The 22,610-nt window shown below is 43.9% G+C and overlaps 1 protein-coding gene and 1 long non-coding RNA gene across 2 annotated transcripts; both read left to right on the top strand.

The window, feature by feature from the left end:
• Positions 1-434: 434 nt before the first annotated feature.
• On the top strand, positions 435-4,974 carry LOC127295256 (uncharacterized). Its single transcript, XM_051325170.2, has 8 exons — positions 435-692; positions 1,365-1,635; positions 3,268-3,339; positions 3,585-3,649; positions 3,759-3,915; positions 4,170-4,250; positions 4,370-4,459; positions 4,563-4,974. Exons 2-8 carry the CDS (start codon positions 1,393-1,395, stop codon positions 4,701-4,703), a joined length of 849 nt encoding a protein of 282 aa, XP_051181130.1. The 5' UTR covers positions 435-692; positions 1,365-1,392; the 3' UTR covers positions 4,704-4,974.
• A 1,371-nt stretch (positions 4,975-6,345) lies between these two features.
• On the top strand, positions 6,346-9,237 carry LOC127295257 (uncharacterized). The gene is made up of 4 exons (XR_011756654.1): positions 6,346-6,785; positions 7,227-8,434; positions 8,473-8,703; positions 8,798-9,237. It is a non-coding gene; the product is annotated as an uncharacterized lncRNA (long non-coding RNA).
• Positions 9,238-22,610: the final 13,373 nt, after the last annotated feature.

Below are 22,610 nucleotides of genomic sequence, written 5' to 3'. Positions count from 1 at the left end.
CTGTTCGAAATGCGATCGACCTTTTCGCGAATTAAATGGGATCGACCTTTGAAGCTAGGCTTAAACAATACGGCTGTGCCCACCGTGCAAAGAGGCCAAGTCCCCGGCGGCTTGCCCCAACGCATACGCATACCCATACGCACGGGGAATAGCAAAAGCAGCCGCGTCTGGCGCCGTCAACAGTGACGACGAGAGCAAGCACGGTCGCCGTCGACAAGGTCCCGCAACGAGCGAGCGAGCGGCCTAGCCGTGGGATCGCCATCGGACGCGCACCTACCTTCATCTCAGACGGCGACGTGCACGGCGTGGCGCGCCCGCGTCTGACCGTTGCGAGCGCGTCTCCCTCCTCGACCACCGCGTCGGCCCATCGTTTTCCAACATTTTCTACTACGTAATATTTTCATTTATTTTAGTTTAGTTTACCAGCTGCTTCCCTTTGTTGACTCTTTCCCCTTCTACACAAACCCAGCACAGCCGAGGCGAGCAAACCCGAGGCCGAGGGACAGAAAACAAATCAAATCGCATGTTGATTTAGTAGACGACCAGACCCAACCCAAGCCAGCCAGCGAATTGGAGATCAAGAGGAGGAGGAGGAGGAGCAGCAGGGGAAATTTCCGTAGACTTCGCCAACCGGAAGGGAAGACGAGAGAGGAGAGGAGCCTTCGTCGACCGCCGCCGCCGCCGCCTGCAAGGTTTGTGCCCCGCTCCTCCGATCCCTTTCCCCCTTTTCTCTACCTTCGGTGGGGAATCCGGCCGCCGGTGACGATTCGCTGTCTGCGGATCTCTCTCCCCCTACCCCCCTCGCCCGCTCCGGCGGTTGATTTGGTGGTGGGTAACCGGGTAGGGTAGGTAGGGGCCGGTGTCTGCCGACGGATTCTGCGGGGCGCCGCCCCCATCCTGCTGCTGTACGAACCGTCCGCTGCGAATGCCCCCTCTCTCCGCGACGGCTCCGCTTCGTTCGCCCTTGTGATTCCTGCTGTGTGAACCGCTGGAAATTCGATTGCTGCGCGTTTGCTTACTTATCTCCACCGCGGCATCCAACTATGCGGCACGCGTGGACTTTCTACACAAGGCTAGGCAGGGCTGTGCGAGATTGCTACAGCTTAGACGCCGGGCAGAGATAGGGTTTACATGGTGGACTCTAGTAGTCTCATTAATTACCAGTAAATCGATCCATTCTCCAGGGGTCGGGGGATTTCTGTACCATTCGCTTATAGGTTTCTCCATTTTTAGGCACTGTCACCGTTCCTGTGGCCTAACCTATACTATTGGCCACCCTGATGTCTTCCGTCATTTCCATGCTTGTCCTATGGCCTGCAACTGCCACTCTGCAAATATCTGATTGTTGTGTTCATTCGTTCCAGGAGCTTTATTTGGCAAGGGGAGTTTTGGATGGGCGACCATGTGGTTGTGAACGTTGACGGCCTGACAAACGCCAAGGATGATGGCGTCGCTGACAAGCCATCTGAGGCCGTGACTGCTCCGTCAGTGGCCGTGTCTACTGTTGTCGATTTGGCTGAGGAGGATGGCCGTGAGGATGAGCCACTCATCCAGGCTGCAGAGTGCCGCATATGCCAGGAGGAGGACAGCATCAAGAATCTCGAGAAGCCATGTACTTGCAATGGCAGCCTCAAGGTGCGCATCCTCTTTCCATCTTATTTACAAATCTTGCATCTGCTTCTCATGAACATTTCTGCACGGCATTCTGTCGTCTAGGCAGTTGCAATCCTTAGTTCCCATTTCTTACTCCAGCAAGTCTTCATTCCCAATAATGTGTGGTATAAGAACCCGCCATCTGATGTGTATCATTTTAATAAAGTATATGATCTGCTCCACATAGCTGACTCAGCGTCTTAGAAGCACATTATGGGCTCTATTATATGTTTTTAGTTACTAGGCACTCAATATTGTGTTGCATGTATTTGGGATGCTATCCTGTGGGGATGTTTTGAGTGAGTAGGCAACAAAAGTTCACTGGATGGATAGCATCCGCCTTTTGATTGTATTACGCTGACTGGAAACATGCATTGTGTAAAAGTTTTTAGTAATCCTATAATCACGGTCAATTTAGCCATGGCTATGTTCCTTTAACTCTAATCATGTGCATGTTTGTCTTTCCGGGTGTGTTCTTGCCATTGTCAATATAGCTGGCTATCATCTACTTTTGAACAAAAAATAAAATAGACAACAACTTTTTGCTCTGATATGACAGCTCACATGTAGAGTGTGATTGCCACTGTCTCTTATTTTGAACACTTTCACAAGTGAAGTTGCTTTCTGAACTTTAAACAACAGTCCAAAAACTCTATTTTTGATCATGACAGGAAAGCTATGTTGGTGTAAACTGAAAAGTAAAAATACAAATAAAGGCCTAGAAAAAGTTTGATCTCCACTGTTACGTTACATATTTGCTTGGCCCTACTATATTTTGATAGCAGCATGCCACAATGGATATGACAGTTTCATGTCTTGGTACTTCGTCATGCAAACCAACATTTGTGCAATGTACACGAAGAAATAAAACCATTGTGGTTTCACTTCAATTATTTGAATTATTAATGCTGCATAGGTTTTACTAGCACAGCTGATCCCATTTTTGATCCACTCCAATCAACAAAAGTGAAGATGTTAGAAAAAAAAGTGAAATCGTATTAGTTGAGTTAGTGCACTAGTGGGGGCATTCAAGGGTAATCAAATCAACTGATGTATAACCTATATCTGTATACTGATGTTACTCTTTGCTATTTTTGCTCTCAATTGGTGCTCACAAACTTCAGATTATTCACACATTTCAACATTGAGTTGCTTAGTACTAGTATGTTTTACAATTGTTATGATGGAATTAAGTTACTTTTCTGCATTGCTAAGATAAATTTGTGAGATAAATGTTGTGCGTCCACTGGTCTTGTATTTAACATCATCGCGTCACTACTATGTTAACTTAGTATATCCACTCCAGTTTGTTAGAAAATTATATCACCTGATTTGTGGGACTCATCTAATCTGAAGTCGTACTTATAATTTTTTATCTCTTTAGATACAATGTAATTACCATCCACATCAGATTTGTGGATCATACACCACTATGTTTATACTACTTCAATGTAGTCAGTTTACTCCTGGTAAATTAATTGTGTCATCATATTGTCCTGTTTTGCACATTAAAGAAACGTACCGTGAGCTATGTATTCAACTTCTATAATCCCTTGACTTATCCTTATATATCTCTTGGGCAAGGCAGCTGATGGTTTTATTTTTCATCTACAGTATGCTCATAGAGCATGTGTGCAACGCTGGTGCAATGAGAAAGGAGACATTACGTGTGAAATTTGCCATGAGGTTAGTATCTGTTTCTCCATCTTTTTGCAATTTTTTATTAGAATTATGTGGTGTGATTTCCTTGTCTCTCTTTCCTAAATTTACCTGTAACCACAATGTTGGTAACATGAAATCATCCATCGATTGAGATGTTTCAAATATAGTTATATTCGTGTTCATAATTAAGGCTTCCAGTCAATAGATTTGATGTGCCTTTGAACTTTTATTCGTGTTCATTAATTTGAGGGTTTGACGTTACCTTGCAGCAATATAAGCCTGGGTATACAGCGCCACCTCGTGTTCAACCAGATGAGACCACCATAGATATAAGGCAAGTTTGTTTCTCGATACTTAATTTTGTTCAACTGACATGTTGGCCATTTCATTGCAATATACTTATTAAATTGGAACACATCTAACTCAAAACTATGGATTTGCAGTGGTGATTGGACCATTACCGGAGCTCCTCTGGATTTGCGTGACCCAAGAATTCTTGCTGTAGCAGCTGCACAGCGCCGTCTTCTTGAAGCAGAGTATGAAGAATATGGTGGTAATGATGCTAATGGTGCTGCATTCTGCCGTTCTGCTGCACTCATTGTAAGTATCTAGAGTTCTACTGTCCAGCCAACATCACTTCTTGCAGTTCTGTTTCTGAATTGGAACAGAGTGCTTTTAGATATCTTGCAGTTACGTTTATGGATGAAGAACTATGCTTTTAGTTCACAGATGCGGAAGCCAACCTTTCTTTCTATTCCAGCCCAATTCCTTGACTCTTCTTCCGTTTTGACGAATTGTCCAGTGTAATATTTCTTGTATTTTCAAGGTACTGAAAATCGTTACCTCTTTTGCAGCTAATGGCCCTATTGCTTCTGAGGCACGCATTGTCAATCTCTGACAATGAAGGAGATGATGATGCTTCTACCATGTTCTCCGTGAGTCACGTGGTTTTTTCGTTTCTGTATTTCTTTTGATTCTAGCGACTCAGCTGGTACTTAGTGTTGGTCTGAACAATTCAATCTCACAATGACAATTACCATTTGATGTTTCTCAGCTTTTCCTTCTCCGGGCTGCTGGATTTCTTCTGCCGTGCTACATCATGGCATGGATCTTCAGCATTTTGCATCGGCGGCGACAAAGAGAGGTATGTCATGCAAACCTTTTGTTCGAAACATGATATGAATTATAGCGTGCCTTTGTAACCATTTAGAAGCATCTGACCATTTTGTGCCTTTCACTATCCACAGGAAGCGTCCGCAATTGCCGCAGCGGAGGTCGCGTTCATCATGCAATCAGCCCAGGGCCGTGCCCTTCAGTTCACCATCGCTCCGGACTCCCCCACCACTCCGCAGCATGAACCGCACCAACAGCAGCAGCCGCAACAATAGTTAAACTATTCGGTAGTTCCAGAGAGTACCTACACGCATGCAAACACAAGAGTTGCACTCTGGATGCCCGTTGTTGCTCATGAGGAAAGTCCGGAGGCCTCGCTTCTTGCGGCCATGTGAAAACCTTGTACAATGTCTTATTTGCCCCCGAGCAATGCGACTAAACTTGTATTTGTCCAAGTCTTATACAAGCATTTATTTAAATGTAAATTTAGTATCTAACTATCTATTACTTTCTTTATGAGTCTGTCGATACCAGTTTTAATTGTTACACTGATGACTTAGTATTTCCTTAAGTCCGCTGTGCAGATGTCTATGCATCATCAAAGATGCTCAGCTGGGAAAGGCTTGTTCAAAATTGCTGGGTAGTGGGAAAGGCTTGTTCAAAATTGCTGGGTAGTGGTGCATACAGTTGCACAAGGAAACTCGGGTCCATTTATAGGCCGCACCCTCAGAGCAAGTATAATAAGTCTTAATCAGCTGGCTATAAAGATTAAAATAGTATATTACTACTTAGTTGGAGGAGCGAGAGAAGGAGAGTGGGCTCTTATGCAAGAGCTAGCTCTAGCACGTCCTCCTAGCTACTTTGTGAGAGTGAAAGGTAGACCACACATTGATTAAGTACTACATTTTTATAGCTCACTATTGTATATGTTGATTATAGATGATATGGCATTTGGTTTATAGGCAGCAGCTAGCTATACTATTGGAATTGCTCTCACAGCTCACTAGCTGCCGCAACTCATACAAGACATTTTTCTCTCTTCGATTCTCCGGAAAAGACACCATGGATCAAAAACCTGCCATAGACTTTCCGGCCTCAAAGCTTCCCAGGAAGTCAGGGCAAAAGTATTTCAGGTGACGATTCCAGTGCCATGTTTCTTAGATGAGAGCCATATCCTTTTACGCAAAAAACAGATGAGAGCCAGCCATAGTATCAACCAACCTAATTCGTATTGTTGATGCCATGCTGTCGGATGCACATATTTTTCTAGGAGATGCTGGAAACTGCGTAAGGTGTTACTTTTGGAGAGTTCATAATGTACGATCTAATGTATCTTTTTTTTTTTGAACAAGAGGTATTTTATTATCTGCAACTTTAAGCACATTTTACAGATAGCAACGTGAACGGAGCCACGTTGATTACAGAAATGTCCCTAGCTTGACATTGACCCGTTGATGGGCATAAACATCTGATCATAAGGTTCCTAGACTGGATTCTGAGTGCCAATCTGGCATGATGATGGGCTTTCACATTAGAACTCCTCTTAATATGTAAGATTTTGCTAGCATGAAAGGAGTTGATTCCCTGAATGTCTGCCATAATTGGCCTAATTGACCAGTGTCCTGGCGCCATGATAATGTCATCAGTGGCTGCAGCGGACGCCAATACTAGTCAATCAGTGTAGAATTGAGGCCCTTGCAGCTGTAGTATCTGAAGGTATCAACTCCTGAACTGATTTTGAGTGTAGATCAAGTGACTTTTATACTGGTAAAAGTAGCCGACCCCGAGAACACGTCTTGACTGTCCCAGAGAAAAGGCAGTGAAGTGCGGAGTGATTATGTATTTATGTTACGTCTGAGATTGTTGTCCTCTTTTTTTTTGGGAAATACTATATATGTGAGTCTGATCGCTATCAAATCGTCGGACCTCTTCCACACCGTCCATCTCGTCTCAATCGAACGGCTTGGTTTTGCTTTTTTTTCCCGTCCCAAACGTCACCCCAAATCACTCCCCCAAAATACCGCCCCCAACCGTCGTCCGCCGCCCTCGCGACCTTCCCATCGTCATCCCTCTGCTCTCCATTCTGCCCCAGCGTCCATGCTCTCCACCCCTCTCCTCATCGCCGTGCCACATCCTACACTCGAGCTGATGCTTCCGCCTCCACCTGCTTGGAATTGGACGCCTGAACGCACCCATGAAGCTCCGCCGTCGGGGCATCACCGGCCGGCGACCGGCGCAGATGCGGCACAACCAGGCCGGAAAGGATCCAATCAGCCAAAGCTGTGGGTTCTAGTCTGCTTCTACCACACACGTTTGCGGTCTTGATTTCTTCAATGACTTCACGATTTAGGGACAAGGTAATATCACTTAACCTAGCTCCAGCGTGCGCCTATTTCTGATTTTTTTTTTTTGAACATCAAATCCATGTACTCCTCTACCACTTGGATTTCCGTAATCAAATTTAGCAGCTGGTTCGTATAGGCTATAGCCGACATGTGGTCAGATCTTGCATCTGCTAGCTTCTTAGATCTACTATATGTGTACTAACATCAGTAATGATCGTGATGCGGCAAGATTTTGCTTGCTTGCATGTACTTGTTGTGCAATGAGAGCGATATCCTGCAAACCATAATGTCTTACAAATTGGAATCACATGATCCATATTACACGAATAGTTGTAAGTGTTTTTTTTTTTGGCACCAGCAGATTGTATTTTGTTTTTTCTGAACCTGATTATATATCTTATGTTTGCCCTCAAGCAACGTGCATAAGCTGACAAGACAAACAAATTGTTTCAGGTCAAATTGGTACATATATCAGAGGAAGATGTATCCACATGCTGGAAGCAAGCGTATCCAATTTTAATTTGAAATTTACATGTTTCCACCACAGATGAGTTATGCTGAGGTAGCACTACTTATGTGCTTCAAAACGTCTATGCCTCCAATACATAATGGTTATATTGTGAAAGAACTAATTCCTTGCGTAGAAATATTCATGCTTCCAATTTCAATTGCTTCACATACATATGATATATATTGATGTAGCACTAATCTCTTGATTCGAAATATCTCTGTGTATACTATATGTTTTTCTTCGGTCTAGATGGTTTGTGGCATATAACCATGCTTCTTGCTTCTTGATTTTTTTTAGTTTCCGTGCCATTGTAGTTTAAATATTGTGCTCGTGCTACTAGTTATGTTTGAGGCTTTGAAGCTTCTATGTGGTACTAGTTATGTTGAGATAGCATAAAATTGATTCTTCCAAAGTATGTACGCTTTTTTGAGTTTGCATAATAGAACCATGCTCTACCTTTTGCATTTGTTGTTATATAATTGATGCTTCCAAAGCATGTATGTTTTTCAAGTTTTTCATAATAGAACCATGCTCTACCTTTTGCATTTGTTTTCAAATGGAAATAGCTTTGTGGAAGCAAGTTTTGATACTACTGGAAGCAAATTATATCATCGATGAGAAGCTTTTATTTTGAACATGCTTCCCAACCATTATAGATTGCTGATCAAGCTATACGCCCTCTGTACTATGGTTGTACATAAAATTTTTTGTGCCATTTCTTTTGGGGCAAGCGTGCCTTTTTGTGTTTCAAAACTTCTATGCTTCCAATAAGTATCATATACGGTGACACTAACAAAGTCTTTTTTTTTCTGAAAAATCATGGTTCAAATTAGTATCATACATGTTGTGATACTACATGGTTTTGCTTCTGAAAATCCATGCTTCCTAAGTTTCTTTTGTGAGAGGAACATAGTTTTGATTCCGAGAATCCATGCTTCACACGTCTATTATATGCAGGAGATAATTGTAGGTCGTCAACGAGCCCCCACTATTCTTCGTTAACACCATCATCGTTGTTCTCGGAGGTTGCTATGATCTCGTCAACGCTCCTTCTCGAAATTGGTGATCTGCACACCAGTGCCATGTTTAAACATGTGTTGTCCTAGCGGGCGTGCTTCTATTGTCTTAGGGGCATGTAGCGCTACTTACTGTTGCCCCATTTTTTTTTTTTTTTTTTTTTTTTGCGAGAATGCCCCATTATTGTACATGGAAGCAAATTCTGATACCTCTACATGCTTCCATTCCTTGTGATATTGTTTATATGCTGCAGCTTTGCTAACATTCAGATCGACATGCTGGTCCTCATCGTCGTTAATGGAAAGGTTGGTGAGGCACGTCAAGGAGCACGTTTTCCTTTGCACTGATCCATCTTGGCAGCGGCGGCATCAAGGCGACCGGCTGCTTCCACAAATTTCATAGGTTACAACTCATTGTCTCAACTGAGCTAGGTGACCGTCAATGAGGCCCTTTGCTAACGTTTTATCCATGCTACAACTTTGCTCCATCCATGCAGTTTCAATCCCTTCACCATTTTGCTGAGGTAGGAAGAAAGGCCACCAACTGAAATTCTGAATGAACCACGACCACCAAGGAAGCATGGTCTTCCTCTGAAGAAGCATGCTATACCTTTGAAGAAGCACCGTCTGCCTGAAGAAGCACAACTACAATATCAAGGAAGCACACAGCTAGCGTTGGAAAGTAGCATGACCACAGTATCATAGGGTTGCAAGTAAAGACATCGGCTCATCGGCGGCATTGTCATAAGTTGTACGAGATTAGGAAGAAACTATCAATTTGTTTGGAGCACAAGCATGGAATCGATAATTTTTGTCCACGGGAGCATGATTCCTTGTCAATGGAAGCAAGAAAAATTGTACATGAAAGCTCAGTTGTATTTCTTGGAAGCACATTCCTACTTCTTTTGAATTATGTATAATCATGATAGTAGTTATTCTAACCCAAAAAAAGTTTGTATTTGTTAGAAACAATTCCAGTTCAAAGTTTTTGTTGAAAGGGAAATACCTACACGAGAAATATTTGTTAAAACGAAGTAAGTTTAATTCACCATAAAAGCAAATTCGTCAGCAGACGGAAGCACAAAATTGCTGAAAAAAAGTATAGAAGTAATGTCTTATCATATCGAACCAAATTATTGTCGCTCTGGAAGCACATTGAAATAAGTTTGGAAACAAATTTAATACCTAACAATGCAAACCAAAAAGATTTGCTTCTAAGGAAGCAAAGCACCGGAATCTATTACCTTAAATTTCGTAAATTCATTTCCTAAAGTAATGGATGAAGCGGTCAAACAGAGAGCATGTAACTTAGTTTCCCAGATTTGACGTAATTTCCGGAAGCAGTTAGGGATACCAAACGAAATTAGTGCAGATCTGAACTAACTCATTCGGCAACATGCGCGTTTTTTGCTCGTCGTCATCGGACGCTCTACACTGATCGAATGGTGCGGCAAACAACCAGTCCGATGGGAAGAAGATATCGGGCTCCGATCCCTAGTGGTTCCCTTTTTTTTGATACTACTACCTGCCGTTTCCAGGAATATGCACGCGTATTTCAACTTTTGAAGATAAATTTCCACCGAAAGAAGTAAGCAACAACATCTCGATAACGTAATACATAACTGATATTGTTAGATTGTATTGAAAACACTTTGTAGTGATACCAATTATCTACTATCTAATAGTATACCTTGTATCGGATTAATTCTTGGCCAAAGATAAATTTTGAAAAGCATGTGGACCTTATTGGTAGAAATTGAGCGAGTATGTTTTTTTTGGGTAACAACAAAACCGAGCAATATTCTTGCGTTTTTATTGCTCATAAGAAGATACAAAATCAGCTCCTTACAAGTTACAACATCTACAAGCTGTTTTGCTATCTTCTAGCTGCATATTAGATGTTATTGATTTAATAGAACTATTTTTGCGAAAATTCCATGGATCTATTAATAATCATCAACATTAGTACAAAGAGACTCAAAAGTAATAGAAAATACAAATAAAACATTGGACCACCCAGTGACGGCTACAAACACTAGCGTGAGCCGAAGACGCGCCGCCGTCCTCACCTCTCCATCACCTGAGCCAGATAAAACTTGTCGTAGTAGAGCTTGTTATAGTAGACATACGAGAAGTCATCGTGCTAATGCTTCAAAGGACCAGCGCACCAGAGCAGTAACCATCGTCAGTGATGAGAACAGTAGATCGAAAGAGACTGGCCTGAAACCACACCAACGAACACGAAAAACCGGCCGGATTCCAGGAAATCCGCGAAACACACGACTCCACGCGCCCTCCGCCAGCGCTAGACGCAGCACCGAAGCGAGGATAGAGCGAGGAGAACCTTATTCTAACTTGAGGATGTAGCCGCCGTCTCACCATCCCAAAGAAGACACTGAAAACAACTAAACGAAAACTGAAACCTTCCCGCTAGCGAGCGCCACGCCTCCAAGAACACCGGAGACGGAGCGGACTGGCAGCATCGTTGACTAGAAATGAGCAGCAACTAATGTGAGAGGAGGTATATAAAAAAATATCACTCGCTATAATCCACCCTCTCAAAACATGCTACACGCATGAACAAGTGGCCTGGAGATCTAGCCTGTGTTTGTCATGTGATGGTGTCTCCGGGGTTGCTCTTGCGCCGACGTTCTGCGTTAAGCGATGGGGCCCCACGCTACATACACACCCATGGCGAGCACGATTCTCTGTCAGAAAACAGTTTTACAGCAAGACGAGCACATCGCCTGACGTTTCCGTCTCAATCACCGGTCAGAGAACAGAGTCGTCTGTGCAGACAGGCGGTAGCCTCACCGGGTGGAGTGAGTGGAACGCACGGATGGGATCTGGGGCAGGGGCGGTCGTCGGAATCGGAAAAGCCGCACGTTTTGGGCAGGGCTACGTGCTCCCCTGCCGCACGGACCGTGTCCTGCTCGACCCGCGCCCGCCCACGTCACGCCACCCAATCGCCGTCCACCGCGGCCCACGTGGCAGCGCTCCCGCCCGGTATCGCGGCAACCGGATGTTCAGACTTCACACCCAACAAAAATTCCTGCTCAACTCTGCCACCAGTATACTACTCCTACTAGTTCCTGCTTCAAACCGGGGCCCTACATGTCGGTGAGGTAGAAGAGTGTCGGTTGCTCGTCGTGGTTGAGGTAAAAAAAATAACAAGATGAAACCCTTCGTGGCCTCGTGGAAGACTTGAAGCATGTGAGTCTGCAAGTCTCATTCTCGCGCTAATTTGTAAGGATCTTTTGGCTTGTCACTTGATCATTTCAGTTGACTTGTCGACATTGTTTATCCGGGCTTCTCGGGAGCTGATCGAGACTATGCCTATATGATATGCAAGTTAGCTACGGTCGAGTACCTTTCGTGCAAAGTTCAGTTGCCTTCATCTTCGGTGAAAGTACCGTATGCATGACATTAGTGGTTTCTCAGTCTCCGTCTTTTGCCTAAAAAGATTTTGAACATTCATCAAAGTATGTAAATATTTAAGCATCTGTTATAACTCAAGCAACCGGATATTTGGGTCGTCGGGTCAATTAATCGATAGCATCGGCGGTGAACAAGGAAGCTGAAGTGGTGTCAATGGCATATCACAATGCTTTAGGATAGACCAAGTTTCTTAGACACCAAACTATGCAACTATTGCTATGTGCGGCCATACGCCTAAGATCAGCATGCGTACCGACGAGGTGGGTGTTAGTGGTGCATGAGTTCCTGGTGCCTCTCAAGCATAATTTTCTAACTTCTTCAGTCTTGTACACATATCTAAAACATCAAAATAAACTTCTTCTTCCTCCTCCCTTCCTTCCGTCTCCATTTATTTTTCCTTCACAGAACCACTTCTTTCATTCTATATTATAGTTTGCAATAGGCAAACTGGTGGTTGGTAAAGGTCGATGTTTGCTCCAAGCCTCCAAGCCACCTTTTATAGCATGCTATGGTTGGATGTATATGTACAAATGCTTGGCTATTGATTCTCTATCGTTCCCTTGAGCAGGTACGATGCACGTGGTTCTCTCAAATGACTAGTTGACTTATCTTGTGAATTTTGGATGCTTGTATTTATGGAGCCACATTGGACAAAGTACAACTATGATCACAAGCATGTAGAGGTTAGGGCTATGTCCCCTTTTCCAAAAAAAAAAAAAAAAAATTATGATGACAATAGTCCTACAAGTGCTCAAAAGGATGAAGATGTTATACAATCTAAGCATTATGTGCACGGAAAACATAATACCAATCTATATCATGCTTCTTAAGAGGTAACAAAAAATATTGGTTAAACATGTTACAGATGCAAACACTAGTAAATTCTTGATGACTAGTTAGCATACCTTGCTCATCTTAGAGTTGGGACAAATGTGGTTATGACATTATGTTCACTCGTAATCACATAACAAAGGGGAAGATTGGTTGCAAAATTTTCATGCGATGATATGTTCAAGTTATGCTTATATGATATGCATGTTGATAGGAGAACCTTCCCTGCAGATTTCAGTTGCGTTTATCTTCGATCAAAGTACCATGACACTGTTGCGGTTTACGAGTAGATTAACCCGTAACACTAGTTGTGTGTCACAGATATGCAGTGGTGAAAATGACGTAGAAAAGTCTGGAAAACTAACTGGATTAGTTAGGGCACGTAGGGTGATGCTTTAGAGTTTTGGGATTGTGAGAGATTGCTAACACAAAAGAAGAGCCACTCCCATTGTGTCCAGTTTAGAGGGATGCCTAGTTGTTATTTATCATATGCATGATCGGGACGATGGTAAATCATGTAGGACAAGTCACATTGAAGGGGCATGCGGGTGTGATGATGTAAATAAGAGGAAGAAGAAAAATATGAGAAAACAAAAGAAGATGAGATGATGGCTCAAAAATTTATATGCGACTATAAACATATATAATTTATACAAGAAGACCATATTCTGAATCATCATATAAGTTAATATACAATACGGCTTTAAGCTTCTTCATGTTTGTGGAATAGTTCGAGCTAGTTAGAGGATTGAACTTATAAACTATTCTCTAAAACCAAATCAATAGTGCTCGATTTCCTAGTTGGTTAGTTGAGAAACAACCAAAAAAACAACACTTAATTATGCCACTTAGATTTAGAAGGAGGGGCCGAGAACGCCCATTTAATCAAACTCCCATGGTCCATGTTCTGGGATAAATGAAGCATATGGGACACCAACCTACTGCTCTATTGCTATGTGTGGGCATACACTTTAGCCTTGCATTCCTAGCAAAGAGACGAGTGGCAGTGATGCTTGATGTCTCTCAAGTATAAATATTAAAATTTTAGATCTTGTCCACGTGTCCAAAACATATAAAGAAACTTATTCCTCACTCCCTTCCTCCTCCATTCCCATGTTTCTTCACAAAACTACTTCCTTCATTCTATATAAGAGTTCGCAATATGTATACGAGTGGTTGGTATGGTTGACGTTTGTTCCAAGCTACTTTTTATACATTGGATGCATATTTACAGATGTTTGCAATAGGTGTACCATTGGTTGGTATGGTTGATGTTTGCTTCAACCCACCTTTTAAAACATGCTATGACTATACGATTCTGTATCGTTCATGTTAGCAGGGAAGATGCACGTGGTTCTCTCTAAGGACTAGTTTCCTTATATCTTGTGAAGTTTTGGATGCTTGTATTTATAGAGCCACAATGGAGAAAGTACAACTATGATCACTAGTAGTCATACAAGTGCTTAAAAGGGCATTTACTAGGATAGGGTGTGCCTGCCCCAGAGGTTCGCTCCGATCATGATGGGCAAGAGCCCCACTATGTCCTCCTGTGTGTGTTCGGCGGCGTGACCAGCCTGTGGCCCTCGGAGGTCATGTTCGACGTCGAAGGGCAGATGTTCCTCCACAACGGCTGGAGGCGCTCCGCCCGCTCGCATGCCATTGAGGCCGAGCACTTTGTCGTCTTCAAGTATGATGGCCACGACGACTTCACCATCAAGGTCTTCGACGAGACCATGTGTCGCCGCTACGTACTACCACATCGATGAGGATGACTAGGAGACGAAAAGATAAAGACGATGTAGTCTTCTACTAGGTTATATCAATTTGCTTCAAGCAAATTTTATCTCCAAATATGTATGCAATTTCAGAATTTTCTATGCAATTTGGATTTGCCCAAACACCGGACCGAATGGGTCCGTCGTAGGGCGCACTATCCAGATCGGCCGGACCGACGCCGAAATTTTGTCCGACCCAAACGGAAAAAAATGGATTGATTAGGTCACCGTTTTAAATCAGCCCGCTCGAGATGGCTAACTCTGCCAGCAATATACTACTAGTTCGTGCTTCAAACCGTGGCCCTACATGTCAGTGAGGTAGAAAAGTGTCGGTTACTCGTGGTTGTGGTAAAAAACAAAATAACAAGATGAACCCTTCGTGGTCTAGTGGAAGATGAGAAACGCGAGTTTACAAGTCTCATTCTCGCTATTTCTGCTTGTAAGGATCACGTAGCTTGTCACTTGATCATTCCCGCGCGGACTTTTGGGGATTGTTTATCCGGGCTTCTGGAGAGCTGATTGAGACTATGCTTATATGCTATGCATGTTATCTACTAGTACCTTTGGTTACCTTTGGTGCAAAATTCAGTTGCCTTCAAAGTACCATATGCATGTCACTTGCGGTTTCGGAGTCACCGTCGTTTGACCAAAAAATAAAAACGTGTCAGCAATCATCAAAGTTGATAATAACTAGTATGTATTTATTTTATACACTTGTTATAACTCGAGCAACTGAATAATAAGGCCATCGAGTCGATTAACACATGCCACCAGTTGTGTGTCACATCGCATGCAATGGTGTCAATGATGTAGCGGAGCCTCTAAAACTCACTACTAGATTAGTTAGGGTATGCAGGGTGAGGCTCTAGATTTTTGGGATTGCGCGAGACTGCTAATATGGAAGAAGGAACACTCCCATTGTGTCCGGCTTGGAGGATGCCTGGTGGACCTTAATCATGTGCATGGTTAGAACGGTGGTAAATCATGTAGGACAAGTTGCCTTGGATATCAGGGTGTGCTGATGTAAACAAGGCAACGAGGAAAAATATGAGAAAACACAAGAAGATGCGACGATGATTGGAAAATGTTATGTGCGACTATATACATAATTGATAAAAGAAGATACCATATTCTCGATCGCAATATAAGTTCATACAGCTTGTCTTATAGCATCTACCTGTTTGTGGCAAAGTTAGAGCTAGCCAGAGAATTAAACTTACAGATTGTTCTCTAAAACTAAATTGACAGTGTTCGATTTTCTAGTTGGTTAGTTGTTAAACAGCCAAAAAACAACACTTAATATGTCACTCGGATTTAGAAGGAGTAGCCGAGTGTGCCCATGTAATCAAACTCCCCTTCATCCATGTTTTGGGACGCATGATGTATATCGGCCAACAAACTATTGAGCTATTGATGTGTTGGGTCATACAATTTATCCCAACTTGTCTACCAGCCTGTAGAGAGTGACTGATGCTTGAGTCCCTGATGCCTCTCAAGCATAAATTTCTTACTTTTTAGATCTTGTCCACATTTTCAAAACATAGGAATAAACTTCTACCTCTCGCCCTTCCTCCTCCATTCTTGTTTTCATCGCAAGACACTTCTTTCATTCTATATCATAGTTTTCAATAGGTGTGCCAGTGGTTGGGATGGTTGATCTTTGCTCCAAGTCACTTTTTATAACATGGTATGTCTGGATGCATATGTATTAATGTTTGGCTATTGATTTTCCATTGTTCTTGTCAGCATGGAAGATTCACATGGTTCTCCATAAGGACTAGTTTTCTTGTATCTTATGAAGTTTGATGCTTTATTTATGGGCCCACATTGGAGAGGATGCAACTCTGATAACGAGAATATGCCAGAGCTATGTCTCCTTAAAAAAAAACAATTATGATTACAATAGTCATACAAGTGCTTAAAAATATGAAGCTGTTAGCACAATAAACATAATACTAATCTATACCATGCTTGCTAAGAGGTAACACATAATTTAGGTTAGAGATGTGTACATATGCAAAACCTAGTAAATTACTGAGGACAATAGTTAGCATACCTTGCTAATCTCATAGCTAGGACAAATGTCGTTACAATATTAAGTTCACTCATAATCACATGAAGGAGTACAAAAGTTGCAAAATCTTTGAGATGGTATGGATCAGCAATAAATTATTCACAATTAACATAAGATGCTCTTATGCAACGTCCGTAGAAGCAATCAATCTCCTAAAAAAAGAAAAAAAAGGAGTTAAGCTACCAGTGCAATACCATTCCCATCCCGCCATATTTAACACTAGATTGTGTTGACGCGCGCTGTTCCGCCCGCTAATTAATTTTGAAGGTAGAATAGTACAACATTTAAAAATATATAGGTTTATGAACATGCTTGTACGAGGTAACAACGATTATTGGTTAAACATGTTTACAGATCGATGCAACACTAGTAAATTCTTGGGTACTAGCTAGCATACCATGCTCATCTTAGAGATGTGTTTACAAGATTATGTTCACTCATAATCACATGAAGGGGCACATTAGTTGCAAAAATTTCCAGCGATGATACTTTTAAGCTATGCTTATATGCTATGCCTGTTAGCTAGGAATAACTTCCCAACATATGCCTTGATCTTCTATCAAAGTACCATGATGCTCTAGCGGTCTCCGAGTCGATTAACCCATAACACCAGTTGTGCATCACACACATGCAACAGTGAAAATGATGTAGCAAAGTGTGAAAAACTATTTGGATTAATTAGGATAGGGTGAGGCTCTAGAGTTTTGGGACCGTGAGATATTGCTAACATGGAAGAAGAGCCACTCCGGTTGTGTTCGTATTAGAGGGATGGATAGTGGACTCTAATCACATGTATGGTTGGAATGATGGTAAATCATGTAGGACAAGTCACATTGGAGGGGCATAAGGGTATGGTGATGCGAACAAGAGGAAGAAGAAAAATCTAAGAAAACACAAGAAGATGAGATGACTGCTCAAAAAGTTATATGCGACTATAAACATAATTAATGCAAGAAGACCATATTCCGAATCGTCATATAAGCTCATACAACTTGGCTTTAAGCTCGTCCATGCTTATGGCATAGTTTGAGCTAGTTAGAGGATTTACGAACATACAAGCTTATCCTCTAAAACCAAATCGACGGTGTTTGATTTCCAAGTTAGTTAGTTGATAAACAACCAAAAAACAACACTTAATTATGCCACTTAGATTTAGAAGGAGGGGCCGAGAGTGCCCATGTAATCAAACTCCCATGATGCATGTTTTGGGACAAAAGAAGTTTATTCGACACCAACCATTTGACCTATTGTCATGTGTGGTCATACACTTTAGCCTTGCATTCCTAGCAAAAGGATGAGTACTGGCGATGCTTGAGTTCCTGATGTCTCTCAAGCATAAGTTTCTAACTTGTTACATCTTGTCCACGTGTCCAAAACATACAAATAAACTTCTTCCTCCCTCCCTTCCTCGCCCATTCATGTGTTTCTTCACAAAACCACTTCCTTCATCCTCTGTTATAGTATGCAATAGGTATACGAGTGGTTGGCATGGATGATGCTTGTTCGAAGCTACTTTTTATAACATGCTATGGTTGGATGCATATTTAAAGACGTTTGCAATACGTTACCAGTGGTTCATATGGTTGATGTTTGCTCCTACCATAGCATGTTACAATTATGATCACAACAGTCATACAAGTGCTTAAAAGGATGGAGGTGCTATACAGTCTAAACGTTAGTTTACCCTTCGAAAAAATGTAAGCAGTATTTGCACATTTAGCATAATACTAATCTATTTCATGCTTGGTAAGAGGTATTCCCTGTATTCCATATTAGTTGTTGCTGATTTGAAGGTATCCAGACACATCTGAATCCGCGAACAACTAATATTGAGTGGAGGGAGTAAAAAAGATTGTTAGTCAACATGCTTATAGGTGCAAACCCTGGTAACGTGGTAGTCATTCACAATTAACATAGTAACATGCTCTTGTGGAGCGTGTCAAGTTCTGAAGTGCCCACTTTTAGTTTCATATAAATTAATAATCATAGTGTACACACAACACAATGACACGATCACGAGGAGGCCGCCTACAAGGTCGTTGTCCCGATGGCTTACCAACACACATTCACCGGACATGGCTGCAACAAGAAAAATAACGAAGAAAGTAAAAGTGTGTGTGGTTGTCTGGCTGACACCGGTCGCATGCAGGAACCCATGCTACACATCGACATCTCCATAGCTATATCCTGGATATTGCCTCAATGCGATCGATCCGCTACTTGTGGTGGCAAAATTACACACCCACGCAGGCTCACTTTGGGCGGCCGTGACCAGCGGCGAGTTCGTTGCCACGAATTCCGAGCTCACGAGGTGTTTCCTCCAAGAGTTCAACCGGGACCACCTGCAAGAGACAATGGTAGCCTAACATCATCTTCACAAACGGAATATGCGGCTGCAGCCCAGTGGAGCGGCTCGATGCATATTAATTGGGCTATCCGACTCAAATTTACGTTTTGAATGCGTCTCGGTGGACGCTGCGCGGTCGCGCCGCGTGACCGATCGCTTCTTCCACAGGCCTACCTGGCACTGGGCACGTGGCTTTGTTTTGAGCACATCGTTTCGACGGTCTTCGCTTCCGTGTCTGCGGCAACCTTCGCCATCAAAGGCTTGGCGGCTGGCCTTCCGAGCCGCCATCAATGGCACAGTGCCCGCGCACGCGGTCTTTAAAAGGCGATCAGCATTTTCCTTGCCATCGCCCACACCTCCACTCCCACCCTCACCACCGCGCGCCGTCAAATCACCATGGGGAAGAAGAACGACTTCGAGGCGTCCAACATCAGCGTGAAGAAGGAGGCGCGGCCGAACAGGATGCCACTCACCGTCAAGATGGCGCGACTCCTGCACGACAACTGGATGCCCAGCAACTAGCATGACGTGCACCTGCTGGGCGACGGCTGCCGCCGCCACGTGCCTGTCCCTCCCGTGCCCGCGCGCCATCCGGAGCGGACCATGGAGATCGGGCGTAGGCGGGCGTACATGCTGGTGGACCTCCACGCCGACCCCGCCTACGCGACGACTCCGATCGATGGCTCAACTGGCGCATGATCGAGACGGATCCGAGGAGGAAGGCGGGGCTCCTCAACGATAGGGACTACCCGTTCGGTAGACCTCCACCGCCTGCACGCCCTGCTGCACCTCGTGGAGCATGGCAGCCTCCACCACCTGCGCCTCCGCAGGACAACGCCGCGCTGGACTTCTACAACGAGGAGGCCAAGTACGACAGTAAGGACTTCGTCGGATGCATCTTCCACGACTGGCAGGCGGCCATGGAGGAGGGCCGGGAGTTCCAGCTTCCAACGATGATGATAGACGAAGAGATCGAGAGGCTCGGCATCCTCGTGCCGAGGGTGCCGCAGGCGCCTCCGCCGCCTCCCCGCTACGCCACCTACATCATGCCGCCAGGCCTCACGGAGGATGAGGCCCTCGAACGGGCGCCGCAGAACTCGGTTCCGCACCCTCCGCCGCCTCCACCTCCACCATTCAACCCGTGAGCTGCACCAGCCGCTCCACCTCCACCACCGACATATGCTGCGCCGACTTCCAACTAGCCGTGGGCAATCCCGGAATTCGTCGTGATCGACGACGACGAGGAGTAGGCTAGGGTAGCAGGCGCTACATGGACCTTTTAGCTTTAGTCCTTTTATTTTCCTTTATTTACCATGTAAATTATGTTTCTCTTGAATGAAAAATCTTAAAAAAATTGCTTGGGACCGCTGGGGGCACCCCTAGATGGGACGCACGGTTGAAGGTGTTGCTCCCGCAGGTGGCAAGCGAAGCAGTCTGCGAGACTGTCTCCTTCTTGACGGAAAAGTAATATTGAAATAATGGCAACTCAAGTGTTACCTGGAGATGCCCCTCGCACAGGGTGACGTGGTTGGCGATGGCGAGGATGCTGTTGGACGATATGTTGTGGGGTTGCAGGTTGTACGCCTTGAGGATTTCCGTGAAGAAGTCGCTCGGCGGCAACGAGAACCCGTGTTCGACCAGCGTCTTGGTCAGCACCCATTCTCCGGCTTCGGGCGCCGGGATAAGGGTACCCAGAACCGTTCGCCAGGATCCGGGTTGTAGAAATCCCTCCACCTCGAGGTTGCGGAGCTCACCTTCTATGGTGGTGCAGGGCCACCATTGCCCCTTGACCTCGCCTTCGCGAGATCGGGCCTTCGATTTTTTTGCGCCAACCTCCTCCACTTTCTTTTCCATCTGCTTCGATCCGGCTACGTCTTCCGGATTGGCAGACGTCCCCTCGATGTTCTTGTCGGATCCCTTGGTAGGATCCAACTAGACCGGGCTGAATGGAGGAGGGGCGGAGGAGATTGATACGTCCAAAACGTATCTACTTTTCCGAACACTTTTGCTATTGTTTTGCCTCTAATTTGTGTATTTTGGATACAACTAACACGGACTAACGCTGTTTTCAGCAGAATTGCCCTGGTGTCTCGTTTTTTGTGCAGAAATTCAACTTTCAGGAAAATCCCCGGAATTTATGTCGAAGGGCTTATTTTTCCAGAAGATTAACGAAGCCAGAAGGGCAGGCCTGGGGGAGGCCCAGGGCCCCCACACACCGGGCCGGCGCGGCCTGTAGGGGGGCGCGCCGCCCTACTGTGTGGCCGCCTCGGCCAGCCTCTGACACCCCCTCTGGACTATTTAAGGGTTTCGATCTAAAAACGCGAGACGAGAAGTCGAAGTCGCCATAAACCATCCAGTACGCCGCCACCGTCGCGAAACTCCGTCTCGGGACCAGAAACTCTGTTCTGGCACTCCGCCGGGACGGGGAATTGGAGATCATCGCCATCATCACCACCGACGCCTCTCCATCGACCAGCCATGTTTCCCCCATCCATGTGTGAGTAATTCCCCCGTTGTAGGCTGAAGGGGATGGTAGGGATTGGATGAGATTGGTCATGTAATAGCATAAGATTGTTAGGGCATAGTGCCTAGTGTCCGTAATTGGTACTTTGATGATATTGTTGCAACTTGTTATGCTTAATGCTTGTCACTAGGGCCCGAGTGCCATGATCTCAGATCTGAACATGTTATTGTTTCATGTTGATATGCATTGTTTTATGATCTTACCTGCAAGTTGTATACACATGTCGCTGTCCGGAACCCGAGGCCCCAAAGTGACAGAAATTGGGACAACCGAAGGGGAAGGCAGTGATGTGAGGATCACATGTGTTCACAGAGTGTTAATGCTTTGCTCCGGTACTCTATTAAAAGGAGTACCTTAATTTCCAGTAGATTCCCTAGAGGCCCGGCTGCCACCGGCTAGTAGGACAAAAGATGTTGTGCAAGTTTCTCATTGCGAACACGTACGACTATATATACAGAACACATGCCTATGGATTGCTTAGTACTTGGATACCGTTTTATTATTATCTGCAAATGCCCTGCTTTGATTGTTACATGAGTTTCTCTCATCCATGCAACGCCCGTTCATCCATCCCTGTGCCTACAGTATTTTAATCATGTTGTTTACTATAATCACTACTGCTGTCTTTGTTACACTACTGCTGTTATTTCACTACTGCTACTGCTATAAACTGTTACTACTGATAAACTCTTGCGAGCAAGTCTGTTTCCAGGTGCAGCTGAATTGACAACTCCGCTGTTAAGGCTTTCAAGTATTCTTTGTCTCCCCTTGTGTCGAATCAATAAATTGGGTTTTACTTCCCGCGAAGACTGTTGCCCTGTAATGTCCCAGGTTTAGAGACGATCGAGGGGTAGATTTTAGAAAGGGATGTGCATGTAAATTACGGGGAAATTTCGCGCTTTTAAAACAAAACTGCATCGAAGGGGGACAGGTTTCTCTCTCGACACCTTACAGGGTTAGGGTTTCGAGAGTGCGATGAACTTGTTCCTACTTATCTAAATTAGGGTTTTGAGAAGAGAGAAGAGATATTGCATTACAATGTTAAGTTACATGATTGAACTACAAGTTAAGTTGTATGATTGAATTCAAACCAAATTTGAATTTGAATTTCAAATTCAAACATCAAATGGTTATCACATAATTCAAACTTGAGATAATTTAATAAACAATTATCATTAATCAAGATTATAAGTAATACAACAAATACATAAAGCTCATTTAGGAAAACTTGAGCTTTATTGATAATCACACACATAATACAATGTCATTACAATATCCAGAATAGATATATGAATTTACAACACATTACAAGAATTGAAGA

Source organism: Lolium perenne, chromosome 4 (genome assembly GCF_019359855.2).
Source record: "Lolium perenne isolate Kyuss_39 chromosome 4, Kyuss_2.0, whole genome shotgun sequence".
Taxonomy (NCBI): Eukaryota; Viridiplantae; Streptophyta; class Magnoliopsida; order Poales; family Poaceae; genus Lolium; species Lolium perenne.
The sequence above is the reverse complement of the archived record's forward strand: the minus strand, read 5'-3'. Positions and strand labels throughout refer to the sequence as shown.